Raw genomic sequence first — 11,761 nt, 5'->3', positions numbered from 1 at the left:
AGAATTTAATGGATTAAACAGCGAGTTCTCATAAAGTCCTAGTTGTTAAAAAGTAAAAAATAGCTCGATCTGGAGAGTGAGGACAGGGGCAGGGGGCTGAGCGGGAGCCAGCCTGCCAGCGTGTTGGGCGTGGGACGGGGCCGGCCAGGGCTGCGAAGGTGTCCACGGCGGGGGTGGCGGAGGGCAGGAGCGCGGGCGAGCGAGCGGACCGGCGGGCGGGCGGGCGGGCGAGCCGAGCGGGGCGGGCAGCGGGCAGACTCTCCGCCCCGGGGAGGGCTCCCGTGGCTCGCCGGGCGGGGCGGCGGCTTTAAGGGGCGGTGGCGAGGGCCCCCGCCGCTCACTCGCGCGCTCGCGTCCAGCCACCCGGCCATGGAGCGGCCACCGCGCGCCCTGCTGCTCGGCGCCGCCGGACTGCTGCTCCTGCTCCTGCCCCTCTCCTCTTCCTCCTCTTCGGATGCCTGCGGCCCGTGCGTGCCGGCCTCCTGCCCCGCGCTGCCCCCGCTGGGCTGCCCGCTGGGCGAGACCCGCGACGCGTGCGGCTGCTGCCCGGTGTGCGCTCGCGGCGAGGGCGAGCCGTGCGGGGGCGGCGCGGCCGGCAGGGGGCACTGCGCGCCGGGCATGGAGTGCGTGAAGAGCCGCAAGAGGCGGAAGGGTAAAGCCGGGGCAGCAGCCGGCGGCCCGGCGACCCTCGCCGTGTGCGTGTGCAAGAGCCGCTACCCGGTGTGCGGCAGCGACGGCACCACCTACCCCAGCGGCTGCCAGCTGCGCGCCGCCAGCCTGCGCGCCGAGAGCCGCGGGGAGAAGGCCATCACCCAGGTCAGCAAGGGCACCTGCGAGCAAGGTGGGCACCAGCGCTTACCCCGCCACTCCCTCCCCCACCCCGTGCTGCCGAGCATTCCTGGAGACCCGCGGGAGGGAGGAATTGACGGCTGCCGGGTGTCCCGAGCCAAGGGGAACGCCTCCCGGCTCTCTTGGGATGGTTTTATTTGGAGTTTCCTGTGTGCGCCAAGAAAGTGAAAAATCGCAGTAACGGGTGTAAATTTAGAAAAGATTTTTCCGAGACCTCGGGCTCCTCCATTCTCACAATTCACCCAACTCATAGCTGGCAGGGCGATTCCGGAAAGCCGCTATGCTCTTGAAAACCTTTTTTCCTTTGCTTGGGTGTGTGCAGAGAGGTGGGTAGACGGGGTTAGCAGAGAAATACAAAGTAAGGACTTTCAGAAAGTTGATTTAGTAACTGGATAATAAGAATTTTTAAGTTGGGGTTCACATTAATATTCATGAACAGGCGTTTCCAGTTTTCAAACAGTAACTTAGCTAGACCATTATACTTGGAGGTAAAAAGAAACACAAACTCTTTGATGTTGTGAGCCCTTTGACCATGTTGGGTTTTTTTTCCCCTTAGGCTTTGGTTATTTTTTTTTCTCATAATTTGTCCACAGGATGCAAGTTCAGCAGGAATGCTTTGGACATTGTTTGTCTATTGTATTCCATACTAATCCAAACTTATGAAATGGGAAAAAAATAAAGTCTGAGATTGGGACGAAAAAAATCAGAAACTTTAACTCTAGTGCCTGAAATAACATTTTTCCATGAGCAGTCGTTTGGAGGGAAAGTTAGAACCCAGCGCTGGCAGCTGCTGTCCTGGCCCCAGCCAAGGTAGGAGGGGAGGGGAGGAAAATCAGCTGTTGCGTCTTGAACACAGTTCAGGCTTTCTCCAGACTTTCCGAGTGCCAGCTCTTTCTTTACAGCTTTTTCCCAGAAATCCATATGCAAATAGGCTGTGTGCCAATCGCCTCAAAGTTCCCTATGAAAAGCCTTAGATGGTGTAATTCACAGTTACCCACTTACGGTGTTACCACCTCAAGTTTAGAAAAGCACAGCCCAGCTATCCCTGTTTCCAACAGAAACAGCCCTTTCTTGCTTTGGCTCTTGCACGAGAGTCACATCGTGAAGGGAAATGCACATTAAGAGTTCATTCCAAATATTGAGAGTTTCTTATAAACATCCCCAGGGGGAGTGTCTTTCCCGTAGTCTCAGAGTCAAGGTTCTTTGCCTATCAGAGCAGACTGGCCTGGTGATTTCCCAAGGGCTGTTGTTTCCTCATCCGTGGCTAGTTTATTTTGTTGTTTTCCTTAGTGTGTTTTAATTGTACAAAATGATGGGTTTTGTTATGGCATTTTATACATTTTATAAATGTACTTGTATTATATTTAGCCTCATCATTACCTTCTCATACCCTCTCCTCCCCTCTCCTTCCTTCTCCCAAGTTATCCACCTCTGTTTTCCTGTCTTTTTTTTTTTAGTGTAAATTTTTATCCTTTTCTCTCTTGCTACTTCCTTCTCTCAACACTCACACAGTATGATGAGGAAACATGATGGGTGAACAGATCTAGCCTGCCTCCCTGCCAGTGACACCCAATTCTTCAGTCCCTCTCCAGGCTGCAAACCCCTTAAGGGCACAGCCTGGCTTCATCTCTATGCTCGGGAAGGTGGTGAGAAATACCATCTCAAACCGGAGACAAATCAGTCTCGCCTCTCTTAGCCCCCCACTGACCAGCACGAGGCTGGCTTCTGGGACAATGATAGAGAGAGCAGGAGAGGACAGAGAACTTCCAGAATACCTTTCCACAGCAGAGAAGAATGGGTGAGTGACAGGGAACCAGATCTCCTTATGTACTCGTGTTGGGTCCTGTGTGTAGTTTGACGGTGGCAGGCAGTCGATGCACAGAATACCACTTACTTAAGTACCACTCACTTAGTATTGGGTCTTTACAGAGAATAAAAACGGATTTCCGCCGGGCGGTGGTGGCGCACGCCTTTAATCCCAGCACTTGGGAGGCAGAGGCAGGCGGATCTTTGTGAGTTCGAGGCCAGCCTGGTCTAGAGAGCGAGATCCAGGAAAGGCGCAAAGCTACACAGAGAAACCCTGTCTTGAAAAACCACACATACACACACACACACACATGCACACACACACACACAAATGGATTTCCTCACTTCCTCTAGCCATTTCTCTCCTCAAAAGGAACTTGCGTTGTGTCTGTATTAAGGAGGAGAAGGTGTTTATTACAGAACCCAGCCCCAGTGAAAAAGGCCATCTGCATTCTGTTCCTTTGGTCTCGTTAAACATAGTATTTATTGAGCAGCTAGCCAGCCTTGGCTGGGTATAGCTAGGGATCCACAGAGCAAATCTGGTCTTGACGACGACGACGAAGAAAGTATGTGTACAGGTTACAAACTGCCGAGCACTTTCCCTGGATCCCTGGAGCACCCCCTAGTGTTGCTTTTCTTCACTGAAATGACCGTTTAATGCCTTCTAGAGAGAGCCTGTCCTGCTTGATTCTGTATCTCTGCAGTAGAAGGCAAAGCCATCTGCTGGAAAAATCTGTTAGAAGGATAACAAGCTAATAATCCCAAATCTTGGAGCTGTCACTGTGGACTGAGTGCCAGTAGAATCCACTGAAGTTCCTGGTAACTGGAAGAGGGAGACTTGACCATTCCATGTAACAAAAAGAATCAAGACAGAGGTGATGAGTCATGACATAGGATCATGGTGTTGGGGGCACAGAAGATGCTGCTTCTCTGTTCCAGTTCTCAGACCTTTTGTTTACAGTCCTTCAAATCTGAGTTCCTTCGCAACCCATTTAATTGGGTACCATTTCTTTATCTGATACATTTGGGTACCATTTTCTATCCCTTCAGAATTTTTACTTGTGGACCTAGAATGCCACTACATCGGGTCTCACTTACTAGTACCTCCATGGCTAAGTTCTAACTGCCACTCGGGCAGCAGGAAGGTCTTCACAGTGTAACTCCATCTGGCCTCTTCCCTCCAGTCTCCTTGTGCTCTCGACACAGTATGTAGCTTCTGTTGTGCATGCCTTTGGAGATGATGCTGTGCCTTCTGCCGGGGAAGCCTCCTGCCTACACCCTGCGCACACACACACACACACACACACACACACACACACACACACCACCCTCCCTTAGAACTCTTATGTCACTTTCTCTGTGAGACCTGACTTTCCCTGCTCCATCATGCTGTTGCTATTTTCCCAGTACTGTTCGTCAACCAATGCTTACGGGATCCTTGCTGTGTAACTGTACAAAGACGTCACAGCTGGCAGTCAGCTGCAGAATATGACTCCCTGGATAAGGATGTTAGCTCCACCATGAACCACACTAGCTTGGTGCTCTCATGACCTCTCTGTCCACAGAGTTCCTCACTTGTAGAATGGGATTACAACGATACCTGTCTCACAGGGTTTTGTGATGGTGAAATCTCATGAAAATTATCTGTAGCGACCACTGGATGAAAATTGGTATTATTGTTGAACCAGAAAAGAGAGTCGTTGGTGCCCAAAGAGCCCAGATGTCCAGGGGCCCAAATCAGTGCCTGAACGGGTTAATAAATGGATGAGTCCTCCAACACTCTTCTGGTCTCAGAGTAAGCAACTTTGAATAAAATAGAAACAATGTCTTACTTGCGGAGTTTAGTGTAAGCTGTAGACAGAAGCCAACGCTTTTACATGGTTGTGTGTAGTGTGGGAACATGCACAGCAGAGCAATAGAATAGTGACTAGGGGTGCGTGGACAATGTGAGGGAGGGGGCAGTGCCAGGAAGCCAAAGACAGCAGATCTGAGGGCTTCGGCAAAGGGAGGAGCAGGGCCATGGGCTGAGTGAGGAACAGGCGGTGTTGTATAGACCGTCCCCCATCTCACAATACTCCTTTAAGTGTCTTTTCCCCAGAGCAGAGGGCAGCCTCTGTCTTTTAATGCTTCTCAAACACAGTGGCTGGCTAGCAGTGGGAACTTGGTTTGTGTTTGTCAGACAGACAGAGGAGACCCTTAGGGAAATGTCTTCCTCTGGGAATGTGGGCCGTGGGCTCCCCGCTGTATGCTCTTCCCACCGCCCACCTTTACACAGACTTAGCTTCCTGTCCTCTGCCATCGTGAGCTCTAACGCCGTGCTCACGTTACCCCAAATCCTCACATTCTCACATCGTGTCAATGGCTAGAATCGGGTCCAGGAGCTGTGTTGTAAGTAGAAAAAGCTTCAGCAAAGACTCTGTCAGGGATGTATCTTATTTGACAAATTTTAAGACTTTTCTTTAAGGAATTTGCTTTAGACTTATTTTGAGGTTGGTAACATGTCGTTTAAATGCTGCTGTGAGATGGCTGTCCTTGAGTGAACCCATGAACTCCACTGGAAGAGGAGGCGGTCCAACAGTCAATGAGCTTGTTAGTGGACTGGTTTATCTTGAGACCGGACATGTCAATGCAATGCTTTTTGTTAAGCTGACTCTGTCATGCAAAAAGGACAGGCTTATGCAGAGGAGAGTGTTCAGATTTATGGGAAAGGAGTCAATGATGACTTCTTTGGGGAGTGATATATCCTGACTGAGATAGGGACAAAAAAAATGGCAGTTTGCTAGAGAAGAGGTAGTGTGGGGTTGGAATGGAGTTAGAAAGAAGAGGACTTGGAATATTATTCAGCATTACAAAAGAAGGAAATCTTGTCATGTGTCACAACATGGATGAACGTGGAAGACATTATGTTAAGTAAGCCATGCACAAAGAGACAAATACAAGCGTGATCTCACTTCTACATAGAAACTTAAAATGTCACACTCATAGGAGCAGAGAGCAAAAGGTCCTTCTTCACAGAGGCTGAGAGTGAAGTTGGGATATTTGGAATTGAGGAAGGGCTAGTCAGAGTACACAAAAGACAATAAGAAAAAAATCTAAGGGCTGTCAATCCTGAGACCCTAACTTGCCATGACAGGCTGTGTTTACCTGAGAATGCCCAGCATGCCCTGCGCCTCTGACCTTCATCTTTACTAAATGCAATCTCAGGTTGCTTCTTTATCGGTCAGTACTGCCTCCAAATTACAGCCATCCTGTAACTCTCCCTCCTCACTTTCAGATCAGAAAGACAGAGGGAGGGGAGAAAGTTGCCAATAAGAATCTGCCCCAACCCAATAATAATGCCTTTCTAGCTTTACACCTTTATGGGCCTTGTTTGCCCTTGCTGAACATAGAAGCGTCTAGAATGGTGAGCGGATCACTAATTCTTCCTTATCACTTTATCCTGTCTTAGTCACTAAAGTTTTTTGTTTTTGTTTTTGTTTTTTTGTTTTTTTTTTTTTTTTTTTTTTTTTTTTTTTTTTGGTTTTTCGAGACAGGGTTTCTCTGTGTAGCTTTGCACCTGTCCTGGAACTCACTTGGTAGCCCAGGCTGGCCTCGAACTCACAGAGATCCGCCTGCCTCTGCCTCCCGAGTGCTGGGATTAAAGGCGTGCGCCTCCACCGCCCGGCCAAGTCACTAAAGTTTTAAGCTCCTGAAGCAGCTTTAGAAAGGAAATGGGCAACCTTGGAGAAGGGGTAAAGGATCCTTTCAGACTCTAAAATTCCTTTCATTTTCTAAAATTTAGAGAAAAACACTCTAGAGACAAGGTAGAGTCCTCATAGTTTGGAAATTGGTGATTAAATGGCAAGTGCCTATTCCACAGTTCCTCAAGGAAATAGCATTCAAAAGCCTGAATTAAATAGCCACAGGCACACTCAAATTATACACCAAGAAGAAACCTGGAACATGATTACTGTAACATGGTTGTGTCGGAGTTGAGAAAACCTTATCAGAGCTGAGAAATAACCTCAGGAGGGCAGAGTAGGCAGCGCTGACCAATTCCCTCTCCTTCACATTTGTTACAGCCCTGGGATGGAATGATGGAGCTGAGCAGGCACACTGACAGCCTCAATATGATTTCTCTCCTGTCCCTAGAAGGGTCCACTGCGGACTTGCCTTCTAGAAGACACTGCCTTATAAGGTTTTCTTCTGGATAGCTCAGGGATAAGACGCCCTTGGCTAGAGTCCAAGCACAGCTGGCCGCTCTCATTCTAAACTTTGCCTCCCAGTGGATTAGATTGTGAGCTTCCTTTACCTCCAGCTGCTCCCCGTGGGTTCTGACCTCCTCTGTGCCTTTAACTGTAGCACAGACATCTTCTAAGTAACCGGTAGAAAGGGAAGACTGGATTACTGTCAACAGAATTGTTAAGCCGGGAGGATCCGTGAATGTGGCTGCCTTCAGAAGTTTATGAGTGACAAGATCAGAAAGTTTTGAAAGTGATGGAGACTTAGGTGTACAATAACTCATGTGCCTGCTCACTTAAGGTAACAGTAAAGACAGACGTCCCAGGATGTCCTGTACTCTTTATGAGTCAGTTCAGGGTGGAGGCACTAGAAATGCCCACAGAGATCACCCCCAGGCCTGTTCTGTAGGGGTTTCCCACATCAGCGAAGAGCACTCCTACACACATCAAACACCCAGGCTCTGATGGAACATGAGAAGTCAGGAGAAGGAAGCCGGAGTAGACAGAATGGAGAAAAGAGTGTCTGCTTTTCATTTGAAATTATGTGTGAAAGAGTTAAATTCATGTTTTATCCCAAATTCAATTAATGGCAAAAAATGATCTGACCCTTTTGAAAAAGCTAATGTGCTGAATTGCTTTCCCCCCGGTTCACAGAGGACAGCAAGGCAAGGTTAACTAGCCACAGCTGGAGCTGACAGCAGGCCCCACCCCTCAGCAACTCTGATGGTGCAGAAGGTTACAGGGTGGGGTGGGGGTGCGGGAGAAGGGTGGGAAGCAGAGCTGTCCAGGAAATCCAGGGAGGAAATCCTGCTGTTCCCAAAAGTAGGCCAGAGTAACACAGAAGTCTTGCCTCTGAAAAATAAGAAAGGTTCAAGCCAGGTAAAGCAGACCTAGTAACCTAGTGTTGACAAAGGCCCATTCATGAGGTATGATGTTACCCGTGGTTAGGTGCTGATGAGGGCCAAGGCCATCCGCATGGACAGGGCCACAGAGCTGGCTACTCCTAAAAGCCACCTGTCAGAACTTCAGGATAATGTCGGTAGTGAGTGATGGGACCACAGGATGGTCATGAAAGTCAAATCACGAATGAAGCGAGACACAACTGTGCGTACCTGTAGTCCCAGCATACCTCTGCTCTCCCATCGGTGTTCTCAACTAGAATATTTACTCCACACCTAAGCATGGCACGTGGTAGCGACACTGTGGTGCATTAATTTGCATTTGTAGATTTTGAAGTCTGTTTGTTGCTGGTGGTGGTGATGGTAGACTCTTGACAAGGTGCAGAAAGAATTCGTGGAGGAACTTGAGAACTCAATTAAACATATTCTATTTTGACTCTAGGAGGAGAAAAAAAATAGTGCTTTTATGTTCCAACAGGCATTAAACGGTGCAGTTGATTGTAGTTGCCCTGTTTCTTGTGATGTTTTTCTTGAAGAAGGGACATCTCTCCAGCTTCTACCGGGGCTTGCTTGCTTTTTTTCTTTTTTAAGTCAACATGTAAAGTGATGAGTTTCATCGCGGCGTGTCTTCCCTTGAATGAGAAACTTTCCCAGGCATTTCATTTTGCATCAGCACAAATTAGCAGCCAACGGTCAAGTGGTGGAGTTGGAGAAGCTTTCGATCTGACATCTGTTCTGCTCGCTTCTGGCTCGACTCCAGGCAAAGATGAAAAAACATTTGTCAAGCTATGGATCTCCTGGAACTTTCCAAAGAGACCACACAGAAACGAAGCCTCAGGAATGTGTCAGGGCAGTCCAGGCCTGCAGGACTCCAAGCCTGCTCCTTCTCCATGGGAGTTTTCAGAACTCAGGGATCCAAAGGGGAGTTTCAGTCATGGCTTCAGCAATTACATGGCAACCTTGGCCTCCAAAGGACTCCCTCAGGAAACCACCAGCTTTTGATGGAAAAATGAATTGCGTGCTTCTCTCCGAGCGCAGACATCAAGGAGCAGGGTCCTGCAGTGTGGCCCCTTATTAAAGATGCTAAGCCCGGCTGGAGAGGGCAGGCTAGGGCAGAGATACAGATGCTGCCAGATGTTTGACAAGCCAGGGCTTCAGAGCCAGAGGCCCCTGTGGACTCAGGTGTGTCTCAGATCAGAGGCTCTGGGTGTAGAGAAGAGTGGATCTAACTTGGCTCTTTGTGTATCATGGAGCCTTTGGTTCACTAGACGGTAACTGGCAGGGCAGGGCAGGGCAGGTCTTTCTAGACCCAGCAAGCGGAGGCAAAGGGAACCTCCCACTCCTTCGCTACCACCCAAATGCTCTCTCGTCTGCGGCCTCTTACTTTTCACCCATTCTGCCTGGCCTCTCATTGCAGGCTGCCCCTTTTTCCTGTCTAGCTGAGCTCAAAGAAATGGACTTCTCCTTCTCTGTCCCCTGTCCTTTGCTAGTTCCCGAGCTGGAGTAGTGTTTTAAGTGCTGCTCTGCTCAGGGCACTTACTTAAGTCCCCAGATTCCAGAGCCACACTTGACATGTCCCCCCTCCCCCGCCACCCATAAGAGCATCAGGAAGCCAACACTTGGCATGCCACATTGGAGAGGCGAGGCGAGAGGCTCAGTATACAACACCCAGAAGTGTGTATGTCGCGGGGGAGGGGGGTCTAGCATGTGTGTTTAGACTCCATGGAGAGGGTCTGGTGCTGGCTAGCATGTGTGTTTAGACTCCCATGGGGGCGGAGTAGCCCTCATTTTCTTAACACCACCCTGAGGAAGTTTTTCAGGTATCTTAGGATCCTCATGCACCCCACCCATGGACTCAAAACGACTGCCTCACTCAGGACAAGGTGGGGGAGACAGCTGTGACTGTGGGTATGATGGGACTTCGGGGCTGATGCTAGGCTGTCTCTACCAGTTGCCTTTACTTCTTGTGGTGCGCCACAGCAGGCAAGACCTGGATGGCGTGTGTGAAGAAATAGAGCACAGAGCTTCAGCTTGCGCGCTCTGGAGTCAGGGCTCTGCTCGGGTCCTTTATGCTCTTCTCCGCTCGTCTGGCACAGACTTCCTCTGTTCGTTTTTTCTTACCTGAAAAGCAGGTATTTTTATATCTTCCATTCAGAGGTGTTAGGGAGGTGAGACAGGGAAAGATGCTGACATCCGGTACACAGAGAGATCTTGTGAAACTGTTTCGTTTCCATGTTTAGTGTTACTGGCGTTAGGAAGCCTGCGTGAGTTTCTACGTGCCTTAGAAACAACAACGAAAGACAGATACAAGGGTGCACACTTGCAGTGTCAACACTTAGCAGACTGAGGCAGGAGGCTTGGAAGTTCCGAACCGGCTTGGGCTTCCCAGAAGCGCCTATTCTCTAAGATAAAAAAAAAAAAAATGTTCTTTTTTTCCTATGTTGTGTTGCTTTCTTACTTAGACCACTGCAGATACAACACTGCTTTATATGCCTCCGGGTTAGATCTGAAAACTTTGTTTAGAGCTACACAAATAATATATATGTAGGATGATAGTGCTAGAGACAAAGCTCTAGAAATTTCCACCTTGTTCTGCAGGGGTTCTAGTACAAAGAATCCCACCTGCTCTTACGGGATCTCAGATTTCATAGAGAGGGTCTAGTGCGGGCTAGCATGTGTGTTTAGACTCCATGGAGAGGGTCTAGTGCGGGCTAGCATGTGTGTTTAGACTCCATGGAGAGGGTCTGGTGCGGGCTAGCATGTGTGTTTAGACTCCATGGAGAGGGTCTGGTGCTGGCTAGCGCATGTGCTTAGACTCAGTGGAAAGCATCTTGTGCTGGCTAGTGTGTGAGCTTAGACTCCTGGCTAGCTTGTGTACTGTGCTCTGCAGCACAGAATGCGTCCATCTTCCAGCTCAGAGTCACACATACTGTTTTCTAGTAGCGACCTTTACTAGCTTTAGTCCACAGTTTGGGGTTCAGAGGTCATTCAATGCAGTAACCAGTGGCCTATCCCTTCCCTGCATGTTCTTTCAGGATCTTTTCCATAGGAAACGCTCACTAATAAATTGTTTAAATCATATTTTTTTAATTGAACTGTTGGCTTCATAGAGGATGTTGAATTTAAAAATCACAGTTTGGACACAAAGAGTTCAATCAGTGCCAAGGAGGCACACTCTGGGCATTATCTTTGGTTTTTAGAGTCTCGTTGATAAAAAAAAAAAAACTTCCTTTGCTGCTTGACCCACACATGTAGCCTCAGCTTGGCAGGACCACGTTTGAAAAAGCAAAACATTCAACTGTAAATGAGCAAATGTAGACTCAGGAGGTGCCCACTTAGGTGGGCGGCCTGTGTGTGAGAGACGAGAACATTACTGTCAAGTGTGGGATGGAGAGCAAAAGAAATGATGGTTTCTTTCTTAGGAGGGCTAAGGAAAGGACTAGCTTTGCAGGCCCAGCCCCCACAAGCTGAGTGAACGTGGCAGAGCTCTGTGACCTGCCACTCGCCATGTACAAGGCCATCTCACCTTCTGGAGTAGCCATCCTTAGCCGCTCTGTGCATCAGAGGTGCCAAGGTGAGTCACAGAAGGCTCTTCTGAAGCTCCACCCCAAGATTCCGATTTAATTAGTCTGGACTTGAGCTGAACCAAGGACCTCATAAACGCTTTCCAGGTGGTTTAATGTCCTGCCCGGGCCTGGAACTATTACTGTTTCAGAGTGACTTTAAAAGACCCTCATTCTTAGAGAAATCCTCGTATGATGGAGCAGTGTTTGCTTCCTTTGCCCAGAATCAGTGTTTTACAGCTAAAGAACTTTTCAGGAGCCATGTCCATCATAGCAAATGAAAGCTCTTGAAACACATGATGGCCTCTCATGTTACAGGCAGCTTGGGGCTTGCCTCTGTCTTAATTCCTGGCTAGTTTGATGCTCTTGCCTGTTTGGACAAAGTGGAAATGTGTTTGCCTCTGTTGGGATCACAGTACTTGAG

General features: G+C 48.8%; 1 protein-coding gene across 1 annotated transcript in view; it reads left to right on the top strand.

Moving 5' to 3' along the window:
- Nucleotides 1-334: 334 nt before the first annotated feature.
- Igfbp7 (insulin like growth factor binding protein 7) overlaps nt 335-11,761 on the top strand; it is a 62,596-nt gene continuing 51,169 nt past the window's right edge. The window contains exon 1 of the mRNA XM_052735246.1: nt 335-841. Within this exon, the coding sequence (XP_052591206.1) occupies nt 370-841 (472 nt within the window). The 5' untranslated portion in view covers nt 335-369. The remainder of the gene's footprint in view (nt 842-11,761) is intronic.

This window comes from Peromyscus californicus, unplaced genomic scaffold (genome assembly GCF_007827085.1).
Source record: "Peromyscus californicus insignis strain IS unplaced genomic scaffold, ASM782708v3 Scaffold_13__1_contigs__length_99412109, whole genome shotgun sequence".
Taxonomy (NCBI): domain Eukaryota; kingdom Metazoa; phylum Chordata; class Mammalia; order Rodentia; family Cricetidae; genus Peromyscus; species Peromyscus californicus.
This window is presented reverse-complemented; position numbering and strand designations above follow the sequence as displayed.